The sequence below is a fragment of the Drosophila subpulchrella genome, chromosome X (genome assembly GCF_014743375.2).
Source record: "Drosophila subpulchrella strain 33 F10 #4 breed RU33 chromosome X, RU_Dsub_v1.1 Primary Assembly, whole genome shotgun sequence".
Lineage (NCBI taxonomy): Eukaryota > Metazoa > Arthropoda > Insecta > Diptera > Drosophilidae > Drosophila > Drosophila subpulchrella.
In genome coordinates this window covers 22465582-22491286 of record NC_050613.1, presented here as the reverse complement: position 1 = coordinate 22491286, position 25705 = coordinate 22465582, and the positions used below count along the sequence as shown (strand labels likewise).

General features: G+C 38.7%; 1 protein-coding gene across 29 annotated transcripts in view; it reads left to right on the top strand.

Annotated features, from left to right (window-relative positions):
• The window catches only part of LOC119556076 (disks large 1 tumor suppressor protein), a 45307-nt gene extending 19893 nt beyond the window's left edge, over positions 1–25414 (top strand). For 6 of the 29 annotated variants that reach the window (XM_037867912.1, XM_037867917.1, XM_037867913.1 and 3 more), the window contains 15 exons: positions 4335–4484; positions 11305–11328; positions 12359–12910; positions 13004–13259; positions 14999–15086; positions 15148–15361; positions 15455–15868; positions 16210–16312; positions 17276–17350; positions 18395–18439; positions 20332–20412; positions 22887–23036; positions 23104–23386; positions 23451–23542; positions 23613–25414. In XM_037867912.1, coding sequence (XP_037723840.1) covers positions 4335–4484; positions 11305–11328; positions 12359–12910; positions 13004–13259; positions 14999–15086; positions 15148–15361; positions 15455–15868; positions 16210–16312; positions 17276–17350; positions 18395–18439; positions 20332–20412; positions 22887–23036; positions 23104–23386; positions 23451–23542; positions 23613–23719 — 2634 coding nt within the window. In that variant the 3' untranslated portion in view covers positions 23720–25414. The other 23 variants (XM_037867924.1, XM_037867902.1, XM_037867920.1 and 20 more) reach the window with 21 other exon arrangements.
• Positions 25415–25705: the final 291 nt, after the last annotated feature.

The following is a 25705-nucleotide window of genomic DNA, read 5'->3' as shown; positions in this document are numbered from 1 at the left end:
GTATCACTGTACTTCATCTAAAAATCTGTCTTTGGCTTGAATGATGCTGCCGGCAGGCCGACAAATGTTTGTTATCAGTTGCTAACCAATGAACGATTGCCCAAGGTTCCCATTACTTATTTTTTTTTTGTCGCTCTCTGTATTTTGTAGCCAGCATTTTATTTTTTGTTGTTGAATACTTTTTTTGTTTGGCCGGGCCGAGGCAGCGACGCCGACAGCGACGGCAACGTCGACAGAGGCGGTAACACACGAACGCTCTCGGTTTTTGGCGAACGGACATGGACCTGGCGGGTCTGGCGGGTCTGGTGTGCTCTGGTGTGGGTTGGTATGCCACCGGGGGTGGTGGGCGGTGGGTGGTGATGGGTGGCAATTCCGGGGGGCGAGTGGGTGGTGTGCCGTTTGCCGTATGGCAAAGGAAAAACGGCAGCGGCAAACGGAACGGCAAAGGCGGTAGTAACAGTCGTGCCGTTGACGCGTCGAGTCGCACAACAATTTTGCATAGCGGCGCGTGTCTGTCTACCTTTCAATGTGTGCGTGTGCGTGTGTAGGGTGTGCGTGGGTGCGGGGAATGCCCTTTAACCCCCAGTCGCTGTTTAACCCTCGTTAAGCGTGCAGGGACACAACAACAAATAAATAGAGCACCCAACACTTGTGGTTCACAATTCGCCTGATTTTTGTTTGTTTTCAAAACTTAAATACATAGAAAATAATCTTAAAATAATTTGCAAATTCACCAAAATTTAATTGATAATCAATCATTATAATTGAAGTTTATAAAATTATGTTTTAAAAGTTTATCTTTTATCAGTAATTCTCCAAGTAATATGTAATAAGGGAATCCATTAAGTATGAAAATTGGAAACAAAAAGCTATCCCATAGAATATTTAACGGATAAAAAATATAATAAAAGACAATTATTGTTATTTGTTTATTTAAAATGTTTTCAAAATCGTTCATACATAAACTAATATGATTATCTTAATATTAAACTAAATATTTTTATATGAAAATCATTGCCGAAAAATATTAAAGACAATTTAAAAAAGGTTAAGCAATGCCGGAAAACATTACTTGTAATCAAACATTAAGATATTGTTTTTTAATTTTTTTCTGTGTGACCTATACCGTGTTTTTCCTCCATATTTCTGAACTTCCTTAATATTGTTATCAGTCGTTGGCCGGTTTCTATTTTTCTTCTCTTTTTCCTATGCAACTCTGACACATGCGTGTCCATCACTCATCTGCATTGGCGCCAAAAAACAAACATTTTACATAATTTGTAAGACAGAATGTACACATCAAGTAGGAAAACATAAGGAAAAAATAACGAAAAGACTAGCAGCAAGAACAGGGCGAAAAAACAAGACAAAGTTTGAGGCATTGAGGCATTACAAGGTGGCAGGTGAACCACGGGGCGGATGAACAACAGGCAGGCTTCCAAATATTACGTATACGCCCCACGTGCCTCACAGCAATCGCTCACCAATTAAAACCACCGCCAGGTGGCACAAATTAAAAGTGATTAAACCTGCACAGCAGTTAATTGAGCCATTACTTTCATTAATTGTTGGAAATCGTGATAATTCACAGCATATGGTTGACACGTTTAGGATTAGTGGCAAATTCCGAAGGAAATTACTGAGGGTGTGGTGGAGAAAACTATTGTTTCCGATGAAAATGTTTAGTTTTCAAGTTACTGTTTTAGCAAAAATTGTATTCTAAATATTACATTTTAAAAAACAATTTTAAAAACTTTTAAAAAATATAGAAATAAAAAAGGTGAACATATATAATGCTATTTTCAATTAACTAACTAGATTAAAAAATATAAAAAAATGTTTTTTGCGTTGATAAAGAAGAAATAACATTTAATTTTTATGTTGCAAGTGAAAAGTGAAACATATTAACATATTCAGCCCTTTGGCTTTCCCTGCTATTTTCCGCTTTTCCTCTGTCTCTCGCTGAGTTTTTCATTCATGGCCGTCTGGCATTGGAAAACATCGTTTAAGCAACAAGAAAATCAACATAATCGAGACGAGCAATATATCAATCTATTTATTTTGGCAGCTCGCAACGTTTCTTTCATGCCAAATAGCGTTTGGATTTTCGATTTTCCGCTGCTAATTTCGAGAGAAATTTCGTACGGCAACAGGAGTCTTTCGAATTTAGAACATCCGCACATGAGAACACATGTTTCGCCGCACCGACTGTAAACAAAAAGTATTCGGCATTCGGTTTTTGGGGCCTTGGCACACACTCTATAAAGATCTGACGCCAAAACGAACTCTCAGCGAGAAAACAATGAAAACAGTAGTCACTCAAAAAATTAAAGCAATATTTCAGGTTTAAAAATAAATGTGTAATCCCTTTTATCCCAACAAATAATTTAAAAAATATCAAAACTCAAGTAAAGGCAAATCATAAATATTCAAATTGCAATCGTAAATATTGGTTTTGGCAAAGTGCTGACATATCAATGATCTTTCAATGCAAACCAAATAAACAAGTTCCATGGAATATAAAGCAATGATTAATGATTCATTGAAATTTTAAGATACACATATGTATCTATATATATTACCAACCGGAATTGGTTTATTCCGGTTAAACAATTGTCTGTATTATTTATTTTAGTGACAACCAAAAAGTAGGGGCATACATCTTTTATTTATTTGTGGAGTGGCACAAATATTCATCTGCTTTTGTGTGTGTAACCGGTGAAAAACAAACAAAGACAGCGGGGGTGCCGATTTCAATCCCATTCGTTTCAGCTTTTCCGCTTTTCCGGCTGTTTGCACCCAACTTGTTGCTATCGCAACTCATCAAAGGCATATTTGTCATCACATTGTGCTCCCGATGTTGTCTTCTTAATATTCAAGTGGTGACTTCTGCACACCACTCAAAGAAATACTTGAAGTTAATTCGGTTTGAATGTTATTTACACATTATTTTTTTTCTTAAAAAAGAGAGTAAACAAAATTAGCGAATTGTGAATCCATTTTGGTGTTTACTATTTATGATATATGTTAAATATTTTTATTTTTAAAGATAATGAAACAAACAAAGTGAAAAACTGAAAATCAAGCAAATCCCACCGATTGAAATAAAATCAGAGCTTTATTTTATTTTAATACACAAAATCGCGGGGAGACTGAGATACTGCACTGTGAGAAATGATTGACTGGGTGTCGATAGTGCGGCATTCGAGGCGCCGCTTTTCAAATTATGTTGGCTCGCGGTCGCCGGTGCGAATGCGTCGACGTCGACGTCAACTGACGGCGCCACCGCCGCAGCAGCAGCAGCAACAACAACAACAACAGCAACATCATCAGGATCAACATCAGTCCAGGGATCGCCAGAAAAAGGAAAAAGAAAAGGAGAGGGACAAGGACAATGAATCAGGGGGCGGGGGAGCATCGCGATATGCCTGCTGTTGTGCCAATGTAAGTGGGGAAAAGGACAAAAGCATCGATAAAGGATCGATAAAGGATCGATAAAGAATACCATCGATATTAAAACCCATATATTTATAGGTTTAATGGGTTCTGTAGAGGTATAATTGTAAGTTTCTTAAAAGTGGGTATCAAATATGGTTAAAAAAGAAGAGGGACAAGGACAATGAATCAGGAGGCGGGGGAGCTTCGCGATATGCCTGCTGTTGTGCCAATGTAAGTGGGGAAAAGGACAAAAGCATCGATAAAGGATCGATCAAGAATAACATCGATATTAAAACCGATATATTTATAGGTTTAATGGGTTCTGTAAAGGTATAATAATAAGTTTCTTCAAAGTGGGTGTTAAATATGGTTAAAAAAAAGAGGGACAAGGACAATAAATCAGGGGGCGGGGGAGCCTCGTGACAAAAGCATCGATAAAGGATTACAAAATAAACATCTATATTGAAACCGATATCAAAAATATTTATCGGTTTAATTGGTTCTATATAAGTCTAATAATAAACTTCTTAAAAATGGGTGTTAGTAATGGTTTATAAACCTATCGATATAAGGTTTAATATTTATTTTGATTGATCATAAGATGGCTAATTATAATTCAAACTATAAGTGCCTTATAAATTTATAAAACAACTAAGGAACTTCTTTCGTGAACATTTTGCACTACATTTTCTCAACTTTCTAAGTATATTTAGAATTGAAAACTTAACTATCTTAGCACAAGATGGATATTTTCATAAATATGTTTAGCATATAAGTAGGCTATAACTTCTTTCTTGGGGCTGAGAACTGTCAAGAAGGCTTAAAGACATTTAATATGCAATATTTAAACCCAAGATCTTAATCCTGATCGCTTTCCTTTCGATTTTCTTCCGCAGAATCAGCGCATGCGCATCGAGTCGGATACGGAAAATGCCAAGGAGCCACCGGCCGAGCAGCTGCAACAGCAGAATGCGCAGCAGCCGCAACAGCAACAGCAGCAGCAGCAGCAGTCGCAGGCAGCCAAGTCAAGGAGCGGGTCGCAGACTGTAAGTTTTGGCAATTTAATCATTTGTGCCAACGGCCTCAGCTGAAAATCCATGCCAAAAATCTCACAGATTCAGATACAGTCACTCACACAGATACACCAGCACGCACACCAGCGCAAGCGAATCCTCGTAAGCCTCCATCAACATCAAAACCAACATCAAAGCCAACACCAACACCATTACCAACTTCGCCTTAACAACGGCAATCCAGCCAAAATGCTAAAGCGCGCTTTTGAGTCCACCTAGTTTTCCCCGCTTTTTCCGGCTGGGAAAAGTCCTCGAGGGCCGAACAACCAACTCAAGAACTTGCCGGGAAAGTGGAAACAGTCGGCCGTGTAATTAGCCCCCTGCTCAAAGAATTCATTAGTTCGCAGTTCCAAGGCGGCTCCCATTTTCACCTAATTTGGCGATTTCACAAACAAATTAAGAAGCTCTTAGCGATAATTAATCAATTAAGTTCACAAGGCAATTCGTTTAAAATGCATACGTTTAACGTTAAGAATTACTATGGCACTTTTTTTTAAGTGGCCTACATAAATTTTCATATTTTAGGATGAGGTGAATAGAATAGGTTCTGTAGCAGTAAGAATTATAATTTAAAATTGAATGATATATTTTATATTTCTATTTTCTATTTCTTTTTTTATTTTATAAAACTTTATAAGGAAGATAATCATAACAAGGATACAACTTTCAATCATTCCATATCCGTATCAAAGGTGCATTGCTCTAGTTTTTCGTTACAAATCGATTCAAATTATAGATTGTATTCAATATTCAGACAACAAATGTGATGTAATTTGTATGCGATTCCATTGTTTAAGTCAAACTACAACTGCAACCGAATTTTTACCTTAATTATTCATTTAGTGAATGGGGCTTGAACGCCCACAGTTTTAAATCGCCAATGGTAAAGCCGGTGTAATTGGGAGCACGCCTGTTCTATAACTTACCGCCCCCTCTACTCATCCGCCTTTTTTCCCCATTTTGCTGCCTTTTTAACGAATCGTTACTTACTTAAGACGGTTAAGGCGCTCGGCCTCCCCGTTTTTGTGGGCCAAGCGTCGCCCATTTCCGTTTCCGGCGCGTTGTTGTTGCTCGTTGTAGCTAACCCGGCCTGTAAAAGGAAAATATAAATGAAAACGGGAAAATTGCCAACAGGCGTTACACATTTTCTTTATATTAAAGCTAACGATGTTTATACTAAGATTTTAGTGCATGATTCCGTTTGATTTGTGTTTAGAAACAAACAAAAAAAAGATTGTAAAAAGACATTTGATCAGATTAATTTATAGTTTTAGCCTAAGATTTATGCATGTTTTGGTTATGTTAATGCTTTTAGTTGCCAAATAAAATTTTATTTTAATTTAAGAAACATACCATGTGAAAAACCTTAAAAAATATATATACATACATTTTGCGCTTCTTTTTTGACATGTTTGTTTGTTTTTATTGCTTTGATGATTTATGGTTTGTATTTATTTTAATTATTATTTTTTAAAAACCTGTTTTTACAGTATCAGCCTGTGATTATTGTTTGCCACACTCATAAGAATTGGGAACTGTTTATGCAATATATCAAAAGTTCCTCCAAATTGGATATTAATATGATATTTTTGGAATACCCTTACTATTTAGTATATTTGAGCAGGGATTTTGGTGTAGGTATTTTTTGGTATGGTTTGAAGATCACTGAACGGTCACACTGTCACTCATCGATAGACCCGCTATCGAGCTGCAAAAATCGATTAGTTTGGGTGTGTTGTTTTCGTCGCGTTCGGTTTAATTATTTTTTTTTGGTTTGTTTGTTTGGTTTCGTGCAACGGAAATGTGAACACAAGTATATCAATTTGCGTGAACTGTTCCATGAGTCATTGGCACTGCCGTTGGCGTAAAAGTATATAACTGGAGTGTGGGAAAGGGAGCGAGAATTGCCAGCGCAAGCGATAACGATAGGCCGCCTATCGATCGAAACGGAGGGGGAGAAATGCCAGCAAAGTATACCGAAAAAAATTCGCTCTCCCTCTCTCTCGCACTGTGTTTTTTTTTTCAACTGTGTTGTGTTTGTTGTTTCGGCGGCCTCTTTTCAGTTCCCCGATCGCTAAAACACAAACAACACGCCCGTGCGTGCGATTTAAATATACCTATGTATTAAAGGCAAACCGCTAAGTTCGAAATGTGTGCATTTTTGTTTATCTAGTGCAAAGAGTTGGATAATCACAGGCGGCAACTAAAAATAAAATACAATACAATAGTAACGAAACGAAGCGGGGAAGAAGAAGCAGCAGCGCCGGCTTTTGTCCGTGTGTTGGTGTGTTTGTGTGTGGCTGGAACAACTCTTTAACCCTTGAACTGCCCACAAGAATAATTAATAAAATTATAATTGCTATAAATAAAAATAATAATTAAATAAGAGCCGAAGCGACGATGACAACCAGGAAAAAGAAGCGCGACGGCGGCGGCAGTGGCGGTGGATTCATCAAGAAAGTTTCGTCGCTCTTCAACCTGGATTCGGTAAAAATCGGAGTACTATCCCATTATCCATTAGCTCTATATGGCCACCCCAGTATCTTGTGGGTTGTGGAAAAGCTGGGCATCTGCGCTCTATATAGTGTGCGATGATTCCATGGTTTATTTTTAAATCGAATTCGCAGACAGACTGAAAGCTAGCCGATTTTCCTCGATTCAAAAAAAAAGCCATATACAAGTGTGCGCACAGCTGCGGGCAAAATTGTAATGCCAAAATTACTTTTATTACTTCCGCCTAAATGGATTCGATTCCAAGTGGCCAGGCCAGAGTCATCAAAAAGTTTGTTTGTTTACGGTTTAGCTAAGCATTTTACTATTTGTTTACACTCGATTCGGGGCGTTGTTTACCTCTTGAAATGAGTATTCTGCATTGCGTATTTTGGCAAATTTAATCAAAAAGGAATCACCACGAAGTGTGCAAAATGTTTTTTTTTGAAAAAGGAAATTACTTGCTATATTTAAAACCGATCTATTGCAAAGAAATACCTGATATATGCACTATTTTAAAATATTTTGTTTTAAAACATAGATTAAAAACCCTTGAGGTGTTACTGAAAAATATAAAAAGTAGTCTTGTCGATTTTTTAAAAATCAATTTCAAATCTTTGATAACTTTCCTATTGGTTTATTCCAAAATTTAGTTATCAGAAAATGTCTTTAAATTTGTTTAGGCAAGATTTTTTTTATCATAAACTATATTAACATTTTTTATTGAAATGTGTGACTGAACCAATGTTCCTATCAATTTACCCGTCACTGTGCGCACACTCACACTCACACAATTGGGTGCGTTGTCATCGTTTTAGCGTCTTTGCGTTGCGTTCGCAGCGAAAAAAAAAAGAAAAATAGAAAGACTCGTCTCTTTCTAATGCCTCGACCAACGGTTCTTCTTTTGTTGTTATTTTCTTCTTCTGCTGTTGTTGTTGTTGTTGCTGGTGGTGCCCTTAATATTCAGCGCAGGCGTAGCCACTGCACTTGTTGTTGTTGTCCCCAATTTGATCTTCCCTCTCGCTCGTTTTTTGCCAGAAATAGTTTTATTTTCGAGTCCGTTTGCCACCCACAAAACAAAGGAATTTACAGTGAATATTGGCTTAGTAAGAAATATAGATATATGTGTTGCAAAAAATGTATCAATAATGGAGAAGAAGATTTATCGCTTTTTATAAACGTGTTCTTTTTATCGATCCTAAGAATAGTAGACTCAAATGTTTTACTTTTTCTTTCATGATATGGTATGGAATAGTATCATAAAATCACTAAAATATAATGTCACTCTTAAAAAAACCTAGTATATTTTGATCAAAATATATTTTATTGATCTTAAAAATAATAGGTTTATATATGTTACTTTTATTTTCTCTATATGCTATATGCTATGCTACTATTATAATAGTAGATTTTAATATGTTACTTTTTCATTCATTATATGGTATGAAATAGTATCATAAAATCACTTAAAAATTAAGTCACTCTTTAAATAACTAGTACCTTTTGACCAACAAATATTTTATTGATCTTAAAAATAATAGGTTTCAATATGTTACTTTTATTTTGCATATATGGTATAGAATGGCATTATAAAAATCTCTTAAAAATAATGTCACTCTTTAAATTACTATTATCTTTTGACCCTAAAATAATCAATCAGTAGTAAAACAATTGCCACATAAGACATCTAATATCCCCCAATATCCACTGTAAAAACCAAGGCGCTTAACCTTATGGATCTGTCCGTTTTTCGTAAAAACTTGAAAACAAATCACGCGTCTGTCGACAGTGGCAGCGGCCAATGAATCCGAAGGACAAGTTTACATATTGAACCATAATTTTAGTACTTCCCACCCCCTCTGGGGCGGAATATGGAATAATGGCTTTGGGTTTCCGTTTCGGTTTCGTTTCTCGCAGGTGTCTCGACCACGATCATCGTCACGTCCGTCCATCGTATGTCCGATCTCATATAGTAAACCCCCGGGCACTTTGCCAACATTTCTATATTCGATTTGATCAATGAAGTGCAACGCAGCTTGACGCATTCAAATTTCTCATTGGCCCTGTTCAGCTATGGATTTATTAATAAGTTATATAAATAAGTTATTGCAAAGGTTAGCTTGGCTTATGTTGAGTAAATCTAAGTAATCTCCTATGGCCTATCAATATAATCTTAACTTCTTTGGCATGATATCTCGAGCAATTTCCCCATGACTCATATTTGTTTATCTTGAATAATTGGGTCTTTTGTGTTCATAGTCTTTTTGATCTTTTTTTGCTCTGCTTACTAAAAATAATACGATTTTTTAGCTATATATTTTGGTGATTATATATTCTAAATGTGTTTTCATTCATCTTTAATGCTGCTAAAAAGAATTTTCCATTTTTCCTATTAGTTGAGTTCTAGATAAGTTGGTTACACATATATTTATCTACGATAATTTGTATCTGCTGAAGGCAGCCATTGCTTACAGTATTATACTAGTGCATTGCGTATTAAATTTCATTTCCTCGCTTTGCATGCAAAGCGAATAATCCAATCAGTACTTGAAATAGAGTATAATTTAATGACTCATTTGATTTGAGGGTTCTTAATGGCATCTTTATACTCTCCATAACAATATACAATTGTGCATTGGAATTCTGCTTTTCTTACAGAAAACCTTAAGAATTTTATCGTCTGCGGTTCGGTTTTCCGCATTTCCAGTGTGCTTGTGGCCCCCAAGCATATGTTTATCATAGATAAGATAAGCGCTCTATATATGATATGATTTGGCTTCTAGCTTTGGCTTTAGTGCCAGCTACTAATTTCAAGGGTGTGCAACTTTACAAAAAAAAAAAAAAGAAAAAAAATCAAGAACTACAAACAAAAAAGCAGAGGCTGAAAAAAAAACCGATTGTAGCTCGTTGGCCCCGTTAATATAGCGTGCTGTTGTTGTGGTTTTTTTGTTTTTTCCTTGGGGTTTAGTTGGCTCAAAGTCTTGTGCTTGTCCCAACACCCCGCCGCATTTTTAACCCCCTCTTTACCGCCCGAAAAACACGCCCGCTCCTATTAAGTGAGTTCCGATTGTTAACTTTATGATGTAATTTTTCTTCTTTTTATAATTCTTTTTGGGTTGGAAAAAGTGTAACCAGAGTTGTCAGCGGAAGCAAAAGCGGCACGAACCTGTTAGCCTAAGTGCCCTGTACAGTGTTGGCTGGCTAATGGCTTCTCATAGATGTAGCACGTCCCACTTGTAATTATGGCAATAAAATAGTATTTATCAAGTTGTTGTCTTACTGGCTCTACAAAGACCAGTTCTATAAGCCAGTCTTAAGGTCGCGTTTCTTTTGGGATTCCATGATATATTTAAAATATTTTAGACAACCTTTCTAGGATTTAGAAGTAAATGTGCCATTCAATACAACATATACCTAAAATATTAAAATAATACATAATTCTTAATCAAAAATACTATTTATTATTAGTTTTCATTCCTTTATATATTATATATAAACAGGAAAATTAGTTTTTGGCGGTATCAATTGTAAAATGTTATAAAAAAGTGTAAAGCTTAGTGTAAAAGTTCGATTTCTTCAAGACTATGTTATGAAAGAAAATTAAAAAATGATCTTTCAGCCAAAACCAATCCCACTTAGGCACTCACCACTGTAGCCGCAACTCGGAGTATCCTCTAGCGATTAACCCAAAGAGCATATTAATATTTTTAGCCCGCCTACTTAAGTTCCCTAGGCGTATACTTGACTTGACCCACTCCCAGGGTTAATTGGCAATTTTTCGCTAGACTGGAGCGTCCGATATAGCCATAAACATATATATATGTAAATGGGGGCTGTGGGGGGTTAAAAAGGGGGAGAGCAACGCCCACTTTTGCACTGCACACATTTTCTTAGGGTTAATGTTGCTGTCGTCGGCGCTTGATGAATTCATTTACACTGGGCTGCTAATCAATTGAACTCGTTTAACGAACGCCATAACCCCTCACCCCCTCAGCCTCTTAACCCACCAAGATCGCTTTAAGTTGTGCAAGCTGTTGTTTTTGTTGCCATTTTTAGCGCACTGTTGTTGGTTTTTCCATTTTTTGGTCGCCTGTTAATTGCAACGAGAGTTTTGGCTACGGCCCAGATAATTCAAGATATTTCAAGAGTCGCAATTGACACGATTTCCCATCTCCGGCGAGGGTGCGCCCCCCCCCCGGGGGCTTTGGAGGGTTAATATAAATATGTATAAGTCACTGAATCACTGAATGGATCGGATCCTCTCTAAACTTTCCTCTTTCACTTTCATCAACTTCTCCTCCAGCTCCATAAGGCGTCGTCGGGAAAGGTAAGCCCCCAGATCGGACCAAAACCAGAAAAGATTATAATCCATCCTGTTGCCATTTTCGATAACTACTTTGTTTTAGGATGCGATGTCCATAGTTTCAAACAAATATTTAAAGACAACTCATTTCCAATAAATCTTTTATTTTCCTTAAAATTTGAAAGTTTCTTAATTTGAAGATAAGATTGAATTCTACATATGACTCACTTATTACGATTTTTTTTTAAACTTCATATGATACCTTTTTTTTAAATGATTTTAAACATTATGCAATTTTGTTTGGACTCCAAAATTTCCTCTAAAAGTAGTAAACATCGAAAATGGAAACAGCCTACAAATCAACGTTGTTTGTCTTCGTTTTAACTGCATTTTCATCACTTGTGTGATCGTCGTGTGTTCGTTTTTGTTCATGTTGTTTTATGTATTCGCCGCCTAACTGAATTATCCATGCAATGACGTCATAAATCACTGAAAAGCTGTGAAGGTCATATACTGCATCTCATTAAAATTGTATAATAGATTGTAAGAATATGTTTCAGCGTAGATTTTGGAATATTTCTGACAATAAAAACCACATCTAATGCCCAAATAAATGTCTTTGTTTTTACAATAGATGTTTGTTTATAAAGAAAGTTTCTTTATAAAAGCCCATTTCATTTATTTTGCTGAAATTCAACTTAAAACCACATATCCCACAATAATGTACGATCATGCAATATCCAAAAATGATATACATACAAAATCTTTAAAAAAACGGACATGTTTAAGATTATACTTGTTAAAAAAAATATTTAAAAAAAATTGTGAATTTAGTTTATGTTCTAAATAACAATAAAAACATGGTTTGATAATCATGTTACCCACTTGTGGACGCATTTTACACAATAATACACTCTACATTACTTTCATCACATCATAAAACACTAAAACACCTACCAAAGCATTTTAAATACAACGTTGTGGCCTTTGTGTAATCATTTTGAAACCCCTAAACTCTTTGTGAACCAAACTAATGATCTCCAATCCTCTCCAGGTGAATGGCGATGATAGCTGGTTATACGAGGACATTCAGCTGGAGCGCGGCAACTCCGGATTGGGATTCTCCATTGCCGGCGGCACGGATAATCCGCACATCGGCACCGACACCTCCATCTACATCACCAAGCTCATTTCCGGCGGAGCAGCTGCCGCCGATGGACGGCTGAGCATCAACGACATCATTGTGTCCGTGAACGAGGTGTCCGTGGTGGATGTGCCGCATGCCTCCGCCGTGGATGCCCTCAAGAAGGCCGGCAATGTGGTCAAGCTGCATGTGAAGCGAAAACGTGGCACGGCCACCACCCCGGCCGCCGGATCGGCGGCTGGAGATGCCCGGGATAGTGCGGCCGGTGGATCGAAGATCATGGAAATCGATCTGGTCAAGGGCGGCAAGGGATTGGGCTTCTCCATTGCCGGCGGCATTGGCAACCAGCACATACCCGGCGACAATGGCATCTATGTGACCAAGTTGATGGACGGTGGGGCGGCGCAGGTGGACGGACGTCTGTCCATCGGGGACAAGCTGATTGCAGTGCGCACCAACGGGGTGGGTGTAGTCATATACAGTAGAGTAGTTACTAAGCTGTATCTATTTATAAACCTTTATCTAATTCGATTTTTATTGTGTCCCCCGATATAGAGCGAAAAGAACCTGGAGAACGTAACGCACGAACTGGCGGTGGCCACGCTGAAGTCGATCACCGACAAGGTGACACTGATCATTGGGAAGACGCAGCACCTGACCACCAGTGCGTCCGGTGGCGGCGGTGGAGGCCTCTCAGCCGGCCAGCAGTTGTCGCAGTCGCAGTCGCAGTTGGCCACCAGCCAGAGCCAGAGTCAGGTGCACCAGCAGCAGCAGCAGCATCCGACGCCGATGGTCAATTCGCAGTCGACAGGTGCGCTAAACAGTGTGGGACACACGGTTGTCGATTCACCACCAACACCACAAGCAGCAGCAGCAGCAATTGCATCTGCATCTGCATCTGCCACTGCATCAGTCATTGCAAGCAACACCACAGTCACCACAGTCACGGCCACAGCCACAGCCACCAACAGTAGCAGCAAGTTGCCGCCATCGCTTGGCGCTAACAGCATTAGCAATAGCAACAGCAATAACATCAGCAACAGCAATAACATCAACAACAACAACAACAACAGTAGCAGCAGCACGACGGCAACCGTTGCAGTTGCAGCTGCAACACCAACAGCAGCAGCAGCAACACCACCCGCCTCCTTCTATAACAATGCTTCCATGCCCGCCCTGCCTGTCGAATCCAATCAAACAAACAACCGATCCCAATCACCCCAGCCGCGCCGTAAGCGATTGATTTGTTTATTATTTGACCGATATTCTGTTGTAATTAATATGTATATATGCTCATCAATGTCCCGGTCGAGGGTGTTTATCGGAGGTCCTGCGACCTCCTCGAATAAATGCACTTGTGCTGGGTCCCCATCATCGTTCTTTGTTTCCTTTCTTTTCTATAACATCTTTACTAATACGAATTTATGATTATTATTATTTGATTATCCATCGTATATCTTTTAAGTTGTATATTTTCCCTTTTTATTTTAGCTTATACTTTCCCCATAACAATACTTTCTGCTTTCATAACTTGATTCATCTTTATTTTCTTTAAATTCTTCTCTGAATCAATCTCTATTCGCCCGAATTCTGAGCCACCCCAGAATAACTGAGAGGTTTATCATTTGAAACCCTATTTCACTTATAGAATTCTGTATTTAAATACAAATTAAGTTCTTCATTAGTATTGTTTTTATTATTATACTCATTTTGTGTATATATCTTTGACCTTTTTAAGTGCGTTTATAGGACTCTTTCAAGTAAAGGCACTTAAGAAAGGTTTCATGCCTTAATTGTATCCCTCCACATATATATTCCCTCCAATATCTCCCTCCTTTTCCGGCAAACTATTTATCCTACGTATTGCTATTGCTGCTGTGCCAATTAACTTGAGGCCCCAGAAGGGGATCACTTTCATTCACACGCTGGAAGCTGCTCCCGCCTTCCCCTGTAGTTGTTGATTTGAGCAACCCGCCCACTAGAGTTGTGCCTGTCCTAGAGTTGTGTTCTGGATCAGACCACTATATCTGATCCCACCCCCCGATCTCTGTTGATTTGTTGTGCTGTATATTAAGGTGTTAATAAGCGTTATTGGTGTGCCTGGGATCGTGTATGCCTGTGTGTATAGTGTGTGTTTGCGTTGTGGGGGGCGAAAATCAAATGCAATCTTCAGTTTCCGTTCTGTTGTCTTCCGTTTCCGTTTCGATTTCCGTTGGCCTCAGTTATTGTCGCAGTCTTTTTTCGTTAACCAGTTTCTTTCTCTTTCTCGGCGGTGCCTGCTGTCTCTGTCCCTTTTGCGTTTGTCTGTCTCTGTCTGGACACCTCTGGACGCGCTGAAACCGCAAGAGATCATTATATTTCTCAAAGCATTATTAACCGCTCTATATCTCTATCTCTCTCTGTCTCTGTCTCTCTATCTCGTTCTTTATCTATCTGTCTATCTCTGTCATGTCTCAATAATTATTCCCCCATTCAATGTGCAACAAAACAAAAACCAAAAAACCAACGATAAACCTAAACAAAAATCACAAATTTCTGATAACAACCTAGAGCCCGGCTCGCGATATGCCTCCACAAATGTCCTGGCCGCCGTTCCGCCAGGAACTCCGCGCGCAGTCAGCACCGAGGACATAACCAGGTGAGTGTTCAGTTCACTTATCTAGTTATTTGGTTATTATAATGGCTTTTTTCCCCCACAGAGAACCGCGCACCATCACCATCCAGAAGGGACCCCAGGGCCTGGGCTTTAACATCGTTGGCGGCGAGGATGGCCAGGGCATCTATGTGTCCTTCATCCTGGCCGGCGGTCCTGCCGATCTTGGCTCGGAGCTGAAGCGCGGTGACCAGCTGCTCAGCGTGAACAATGTCAACCTCACGCATGCCACCCACGAGGAGGCGGCCCAGGCGCTCAAGGTGAGAGTCCATAAGATGATTCCACTTGGATTCCACTACAAGCTGTCTCTCTGTGCTCCTTGCCAAATTTTAATACTTTGTTTTATTCCCCAGACTTCTGGCGGTGTGGTGACCCTGTTGGCGCAGTACCGCCCGGAGGAGTACAACCGCTTCGAGGCGCGCATCCAGGAGCTGAAACAGCAGGCTGCCCTGGGCGCCGGAGGATCGGGCACTCTGCTGCGGACCACGCAGAAGCGGTCGCTGTATGTGCGCGCCCTGTTCGACTACGATCCCAATCGGGACGATGGTCTGCCCTCGCGAGGATTGCCCTTCAAGCACGGCGACATTCTGCACGTGACCAATGCCTCCGACGACGAGTGGTGGCAGGCACGACGGGTCCTCGGCGACAACGAGGACGAGCAGGTCGGCATTGTGCCGTCGAAGAGGCGTTGGGAGCGCAAGATGCGGGCTCGGGATCGCAGCGTTAAGTTCCAGGGACATGCGGCAGCTAATAATAATCTGGATAAGGTGGGTGGGGTTACACAAACCCAGGAAAGCATTCAAAGCAGCTATATAGGAATTTTTTATATAACTTCAGTAACTTTAAATCGTACATATTGTAAAGTTTGAAACCAGTTCTACAGTTCAGTATGCCTTCTATATTTTCCTATTTCTATTTAACAATATTTCCCTGTACATTTTAGGTAACTTATGTAAATGTTTGCTATGATATAACTACTTGAACGATAGTAATATGTAGTTAAATAATATAATAATGCCTTTGCATTACTTAAATATTATAAAACTTCGTAACTTAGACCACTTTCTCCAAGATCCTTAACTAATCATATGGTTTTTTCTTCTTGCAGCAATCGACATTGGATCGAAAGAAAAAGAATTTCACATTCTCGCGCAAATTTCCGTTTATGAAGAGTCGCGATGAGAAGAATGAAGATGGCAGCGACCAAGAGCGTAAGTAGACCAAGTCCAAGGGAAGCCAGCCGCCCGACTTTGTCACAGTCTCGATCTCGATCTCGATCGTTTGCTCTTTCACCGGAGATGGCCAATAATGGGAGAACATCAAGAAGCAACTCAAGCTCAAGGCGTTTTTGGTTTAGTCCTAGGCTTAAGGCTCCAAAGACTTTCACTCTGTCGCTTTCTCTACTGAATATCTGACTGGATGGATGGGCGTGTGTGCTTTTGGGCGGGTGTTTGATTGACTTGAGAGTATGCCTGTTTTGACTACGATAAGAAGATAGATGTTGTTGACACACATCTTTCGTGAAGAGCACCAAAATTTGCACAAAACCTCATTCTCAACATCCTTGTCCTATTACATTTATAGCAATGGTGATTGTTCTTAGTTAAGCCTTTCATGCCGTATTAAGATGTACCTGTGTGTTTAAAGTATGTTTAAATATCATAGAGATGTTATCATTTCTTCGTTAATTCAAATTTTTGTTAGACCTCTGTTACTTATAGGCATGAAAGGATACAATTAATGTTACATACATCAAATATGTGTTAAGAATAGTCATCAGAAGCTTAAAGTTGTTCATGTTTCATTTTTTTTGTATTATTCATCCTGTTCTGAGTTGATGTTTTTCATTTGTTAAAAATAAATGAGATAAATGTTCTGTATTATGTTTCTTGTTGAGATGTTTTACCCAAGGCTCAATCCCATTTTAAATGTTTTGTTATGCATTTTATTTGATTTACATTTCTGTTTATTTCCATATATTTTTCCCCACCGAAACCCGTGATGTCCAAACACTCATTTTACGAATCCATCGATGAACCGACGAATCAACCACACTGAAACATTACACAAATTACCACACATTTCCTGTCCCATTCGATGTGCTTGGATGTTGTATTATCTTGTGTGTGCCCCGATCCGATCCGATCCGAACCGATCCCGAACTATATGTTTAGCCAATGGAGTTGTGAGCAGCACCAGCGAAATTGACATCAATAATGTCAACAACAATCAGGCGAATGAACCGCAACGTAAGTGCCGACGACGTTATCAGGTGGAAATGTTTCAAAACGGAGCCGAAGTCGGCGGTATATATATCACGATCTATCCGCTTGTAAATGTAAATCAAGGTGTCAGGGCTTCTCAGATGGTCTAGTCTTGGTTAACAATCACACACACATACAACACCTGTAAACGAATACACACACTTATATGTACACATTCTAGACAGTAAGCTATAGTCACACGATCTTACTAACAGTTAGTCCTCGCGGGGAGTTCTATAGCTCATGGCCATCATCGTGTATATAGTCTTGGATTAAGCTAAGAAACAAGAAACGTATACGTATCCGAAGACGGTTCTTCAGCGGCAGAGTTGCACGTTCTACATCATACGATACATCATCACCAGCCCCATCGAGATGAAACCAAGTTGATTTCGTTCTTTAGTTCATTTTAAAAGCTTTTCTTCCCGCTACTCTCTACTGACAGTACATTAATCTTCTTATCGCTCTTCTCTCTATCAAAAATCAAACTAAAAACTTTGTGTCCAGCTGCTTTCATCAAATATCTACATCACTACGACCCCTAAACAGTTTTATAAAAACCAGCAAAATAACCTTTGACTACTTGCCATATTGTTCTAACTATAAAACATACAGAAATAGAAGGAACCTTCAGATGGTTTCTCTGACATTCGAAAATCCTGAATGGTTCTTACAAAGTTACCCATGTGTTACCAGTTGAAAATAGTATTTCCAAATTAAATGTTCACGTTTGGTTTTCTTATTTTGAACATTTTCAAATGACTTTTTAAATTGGACACAAAATTCGAGATTTGACTATAGATACCATATCGGTAGTTCGGGGTAGGAAGAACCATTTAGGATCATTTTTAACATTTTTAACCAAATATAATAATATACATATAATGTTGTGTCCACCCAAATGAACCGATCTCCACCGCTATTCTGTTTTAAACTGACCAAAACATATCTCTTTCGATTTCTTCTTTTCTGTTTTCTCTCTTTTCTCTTCCCTTTCGGTTTCTCGTTTGTTTTCTCTTCGTTTTCTAGCCTTTATGCTTTGCTACACACAAGACGATGCCAATGCTGAAGGAGGTATGTACTCGATCAGAAGAATTTACCAACTACCAACATATACATATCGATATCTCTACTTATACATAACTATCTATCTATATATCTATATCTGAGTATATCCACTGAACATAAAACAGACGTAACATAACATTTATCAAGTGCTAACTTTCGATTTACATTCATAGAAATGCATTTGCTGTAAGAACTAACACAGTCTCAGCTGAAACACATACGATTAACCACTTACCTGCATATATACATACATAACATACCTGTTTACATACATGCATACATCAAAACATCACACGTTTTTAAGTGTAATTTGATATTTCGTTGGTTCCATTAGAATTTCCGGGTTCTAAATGCTTTTTATTTACATCTATTTATCTGTACATCACACGTCTTTGGCGATCTCTGCTCGTACATCACTATCTATCGCTATAAATACATGTCAGGATTTTCCAAATATACATAGCCCAATATTTTCTATATACCCAACCGATCCGCAAGACTTTTGCGGAAATAAATGGATCGTCCAAATTTAACTTTCGAAAGAACTATATCATATGCATGTAAATGTCCATTAATTGTACACTAAATGTATAAAGGAAATTTGAAAAAGACTACGTAAAATGGTGTAAAACCAGATGTACATCAGATTTGCATAATATATATATGAATAGATTCCAAAACCTACATCAAAATTTGTACAGGAAGTCCGTACATCAAATCTCCTTAACATCCAATCAATGATCTTTCCAGGACAAGGTCTCTATTCTCTCTATTTATGGATTTTTCGGTTCACCTTTTAAGTTAAAACTCTGGATCCCCTGGTTCCCTGGTTCTTCACATTACAAAGAATATGTATACGGACAGAAATCAAACTATACCATTTCGATCTCAACTTGCTGTTCCTTTATTATCCGCTTGTATCACGTCGTGTTTTAATGTTGCCACACTCGATGCGATATATAATGTACATATAGATGTAACTGGAATGGCGTACTTGATGTGTGAATACAGAACAGATCATCATACAGATACATCACAGCCAACCGAAATAAAGTTTTTCCCAGACGATTCTCAACTCGGGATGCACACGAATATTTCCCATACTCGTACACAAAAGGGAACTCAACCGAACTCTCAACTCCCCCATTTACCTTTTCGAGTTCCATTTTTAAGTATTTTATTCAGTCAGCCACAGACAGACAGTACAAGACATGAGTAAATGGTGATTTCGATTTCGATTTGTTGTTAATCCTTTGATATTTTTCTTGTTCTTCTTTTACATTTAACCCCTGTGTCTGTGAACTACTTTGAATTATTGTGTTGTTTGCCTACTACTCAACTACTACCAACCAACCAACAACAACAACTACTACTACTTCAACAACAACGACAACAACAACTACTTCCGTTCGAATCTACTACTATTCTACTACTATGTCTGCTACTATATCTACTACCGATCTATAACTGTGCGTAACGCAAACGCAACGTCACTCCATATCTCTCTCTCTCGCTGTTTCCGAATATATATTACCCATATATCTATGATGGAACCGCACCGAAACACAAAACATCCTTTGATTTGTTCTTTGTAAACCTATGTTAAACTCACAAATTTTCTCTCTTGTTCTAAATACACACAATCCCCATGCCACACATATATCAATATATCTCGCTATATATATAAATATTTAACTTCTCAAAACCAAAACCAAAACCAAAACAACCAACCAAAACAAACCGATAAAAATCAAACCAACAATATGACCACCGATATATATCTCTATATGTATACATATATATTTGTTATAACCATGCGCTCACGAACTGCGACAACAACCAACTACTAAATTCTTCTAAATCTGCGCTACCAACACTATCGACTAATCACTGCTCAGGCGAGATTATCTACAGGGTGGAGTTACCCGATATGGAGCAGATAACTCTGATCTACTTGGAGAATAATGATGCTGACTATCGTAAGTCGAGCATCTGAACAACCAACAATCACAAAAAATAAAACAAAACAAAAACCAACAGCAACAAAAAAAAAAAATACAAGCAACAAGTCTCTTCTCTTTTTGTAATACTAGTAAAAATTACAACAAAGCTTATGTTTTCTTCTACCTAAAAAAAAAAAACGAAAGAATGAAAGTTAAATATTTAGTTATAAATACAAAGAAACAAAATTTTGCAAGATCAATTCCTCTTGGTTATATTTTTCGTTCTTTCCTTGATTTCTGCCTATCTCTTGCTTTGTCTCTCATTCATGCTGTCTCATTCCATCTCTCTGTCTCTCTCTCTCTCTCTCTCTCTCTCTGCTAGACATCTATCTCTATCGCGTTTTGTCCCTAGAGAATACGTTTTGAAGATAACTTCCTGAAAGGCTTTCAGTAGATTTTGTTAAGTCTTTTTCTTTCCCTCGTTATTTTCATTTCGTATATCAGAGTATTAACTAGGATAAGCCTTGAACTCTCTTCTTGCAAGTAGAACGATGTTTTTTTATACTGGCAGAGAAATTTCGTTGTTACTAAAATATACATACATATATATTGTTTTTAAGACCATGCATATAATGCATACAAACTGTCTTCAGAACCATCCATAAATCTTCCTGGACACACAACCCCAAACCCTATGTTTTACTTTGAATCTTAGACCTTATGGTTTGTTTATGAGTTCTTAAACTGTTGTGAATTGTTGATAGTTGCGTAGAATCGAATGATGATAGCAAATTTTGTGAATCCACCAAAAAACACACAACGGACACACTCACATCCTGTATCGTTTGCCTATTTCTTCATTTGGTTGCCACATTGCGTAGTGTATCACCCGATCAATAACAGAAAAGTTGACCCATGGATCATCCGAAGATCTGAACTCCCCACACCCGAATGTGCTGAGCCTAGAGCGTATTTTTTTGTGTCCTTCTGCCTGGATAGTTGTTTGTCCCAGTCCTTTCCATAGTTAGCTAGAACACACCCACCTTGCCGACACGCATCTATATATAGATATGTATATAGATTACTGAACCGATTCCAATTCAGTTGGTTTGCTGTTGTTTTTTATGTATTGCTCGTGTCGTGTCGTGTCTTTTTGCATGTGCCCGCCACCCGAACCACCGCAAAAATTGTTTCTATTCAAGAAAGAAAATACCAGATTAAGTCCCTCCCCCCCCCAGAAACCTTTCGTCTTAGAGTTCAGAGATATTTGTGAAATAATTGCGGGTTAAGATGAAACCTAAACCCAAACCAAAATCAAACCAAAACTGAAACTGAAACTGAAAGTGAAATAAAGGAATTGTACAAATCGAGGGAGTTTTATTTGCCTTAATCGATCAGTTGTTAATCCACCCCGTAGCACTCAACGTACGTGTGTCTGTAAATGAGTCCCAAAAAGAGTTGATCTGTGAGTTCTACAAGGCGTCAAGTGAGTAAAATCCCATAATACCCCTGGTAACGAGGAACAGCCAAAGAACTGGGTTCATCCAACGCCAAGATAATCACCTAAGCTAGTTCTAATGATCTGAACATATATTTCTACACTCACTCACCACAATCAACACACAGATTTTGATTTCATGTTGTCCAAGTTTTTGTGTGCCATGTATGTATGTAAGATCATGATGTCATGTATGTAGTATGTTACCATGTAAGACATTACCCAGTGTGCCCACTGTCTGTTAACTGTTTGCTCGTAGATCGCCTGCTCTATGTCTACATAGCCATCATTTCTATATCCTATATGTATATGGCCCACTGCATACATAAGTGTTAAAGCTTTGGTTACCATATATCACATATTGCATTTACATTTGGTCTTTTGGTTTCGATCTTAAGTTTGGTATCATTTCATTGTATACTTTAAGTTTTAAGTGACTTATGCTTAGGAATCCTAATTGAACATTGAATCTTATTGCCTTAGAATGTTTCCTTTGCTCGATTTATAAGTTTGCCGCCCAGAACAGTGAATGCTGGATAAGTGAAATATAAGTTGACGAGTAATAACCGGTTTGCCGAACTTTTATTTTGCAAAATTCATTTAGAAAAAGATAATCAATTGAGATTTTTCTGTACATTCTTGTGTGCGAGATCTTAAATTAAACAAAACCTAACTTAGAGATACAAATTCTATCCACTATTATCCCTAAAACCGTAGAGAGCAACTGCTAACTAGATGAAATTAACCAACTCTAACTTTTACTGACTTGCCTGGATCTGTATATGGATCTCTTTTGATATTTATGACCCAGTTAGAACATAGACCAAAATAGATATTTGTTTTGTAGAGCCCTCCACCCCCCGAGAACCCAAGATAATTTCTGTATAGAAATCCGACCCACCAACCCATTTCCCCCCTCCGATTCCGATTCCCACTCATTTAGAACACTTTGCGATGACGTAGAGCACCTGCACGCCAAGGTCCTAATCCAAGTGCTTAACCTACTTTCCAGCTTCCGAGGAGAATGTGTTGTCCTACGAGGCCGTGCAGCGCCTGTCCATTAACTACACGCGTCCGGTGATTATCCTGGGACCGCTGAAGGATCGCATCAACGATGACCTAATATCGGAGTATCCCGACAAGTTCGGCTCATGTGTGCCACGTAAGTAGTTTATTCAACATCTCAGTTTCTTTGTAATTCTAACTGATATATCTATCCTTGCCTATAGACACCACCCGACCCAAGAGGGAGTACGAGGTGGACGGTAGGGACTATCACTTTGTGTCCTCTCGCGAGCAAATGGAGCGGGATATCCAGAACCATCTGTTCATCGAGGCGGGCCAGTATAACGACAATCTGTACGGCACCTCGGTGGCCAGTGTGCGCGAGGTGGCGGAGAAGGGCAAGCACTGCATCCTGGACGTGTCCGGGAATGCCATAAAGCGCCTCCAGGTGGCCCAGCTGTATCCCGTTGCCGTGTTCATCAAACCCAAGTCGGTGGACTCAGTGATGTGAGTAATTTGGACTTACCTAGTGGTAGAAGATTCCTATGTAATAATGGTTTATTACCCACAGGGAGATGAATCGTCGCATGACGGAGGAGCAGGCCAAGAAGACTTACGAGCGGGCCATTAAAATGGAGCAGGAATTCGGCGAATACTTTACGGGTAAGTTGATAAAATAAATAGTTCTCTAAATACATATACTAATAATCCATTGAATTGCCATCTTCAACAGGCGTTGTCCAGGGCGACACCATCGAGGAGATCTACAGCAAAGTGAAATCTATGATTTGGTCCCAGTCGGGACCAACCATTTGGGTACCTTCCAAGGAATCTCTATGACCAACAGCCACCACAACTTGGACACTGCCGCCTCGAGTTCGATGCCGACCGGTCTCGAGAACAACAACAGGAGCAACTGGAGCAGCAGCAGCAGCAGCAGCAGCAACAAATCAGCAGCCGCAACAGAAGACGCCGCACTGATGATGCATCACAGTAACAACAGCAACAGCAACAACCACAACAACAACAGCAACAACTACTACAACAGCAGCAGCCACAGCAACAACTACAACAACACTACTGACTACTACAACGACAGGAAACGGAAATAGAAACGGAAACGAAAACGGAACCACGGACCTACAAACTTGACCACAGACAGTAAAATTTATATTGACGCAGCCGCAGCAGCCAACTTAATGTAGCAAATTGTCCAAAGCAATTTTATTTGGATGCACTCATCGATGTACGGTCAGGTGAACGTACAAACGTACATCCCAGCAGCTAGACAAGGACGGAGAGCAAAGCATTTGGTATTTGGCATCGTAGGGATATGAGATGTGAGATGTGAGATGAGAGATATGAGGGTGTTCAAACTGAAGCGGACAAAGGTGTATAGTTTTTAGTTAGAACAAAGTTGGGTATAAACAAAAAGAAGCGAAATATAATATATATATATATATACATATATACACACACCACTTATATAGACTAAGATCCGATTATAAAAGCATAGAGTCGAGCGGATATGAGGGCTTTAAGGAGTTCGTTAAGCGCTAGAGTGTTGTTTGTTTATGTTGATGTTTATATACGAGAGCCAAGAGTTATAGCGAGTTAGTTATGTTGACGATAATGTGTTTTTTGATATATATTGATCTATATGAATATGTAAACATGCAGGCACAGGCAGGCAGGCACCCACCACCCATGCACACCGATATTTTGGGGGTGATGGTGATGTAGATGCACATTTCGCATTGCATGGTGGTTAACTTTAAGTACGACAATGTTTAGTAGCTGACTACGAATAATGACGACGATGACGGGACGCAGATGCAGATGCGGATGTGAATGCGGTTACGGTTGCGGATCTAGCGGATAGTCAGAGCATGACGATAACGATTTACGATTACGATCTAATGATAATGATAATATGTATTGATGATATATCGAAGCTAATAACGATGATGAGATGATGAAGAACGTTGGTGCATTTGTTGTTAGATGTATGTAATTTTTCCCACTCGCCTTTGCCTAAAAGCAACACAAACGTAAAACCAAGAAGAACTATATAAAAAAAGTGAATCAATAAACATGCGTATGATAAATACTAGAAACTAGCGGAAAAGTTGCATATACAACCATAGACATTCATTCACACATCTACTTACTATATATATCTGTACCATTTAGCCTATAGTCCGCAAGAGATCGTCGAAACAAAGTCATTTTACTATATAAATATACACAAAACACCCGCATAATGTAAACTACGGCAGCAACCGATTGGAATGCAAAGAGATGGAGGAATGGAATTTGTTGTCGCGTTGATTTAAATCTATATAATGAGTAAAATATTGTATATTTAACAATCTATAAAACAAATATAGCATGTAGATAATATACACACACACACACGAACCCATTCAAGCATACATGGATTACCGATGCGGTCTAATTTTATACACAAACACACACACACACAAGACAAATCGAATTGCAAAGGCAAATAAATAAATAAATAAAGAAGCGGAAGCGGAAGTGACGAGGAAGAAGCAGAGCTGGAGATGAGATCAACTCAAATTAGATAACTATACATTGCTGATTAATTTATATAAACCAATCTACGATTTATAGCCAACGCACAGAAAGCAAAACACATTCGAAATTCGTTCGAAAAATTTAGCAAAATTCAAGTTGAGTGTTAACATTATTATTCATGCGAATATGCATATAAATATTATTATTTTTCTTACTCAGTCCATCTCTCTTGCTCCCTATCTTAATACTTCTTGAGACATTTTTTTTTTATTAATTTTTTTTGTA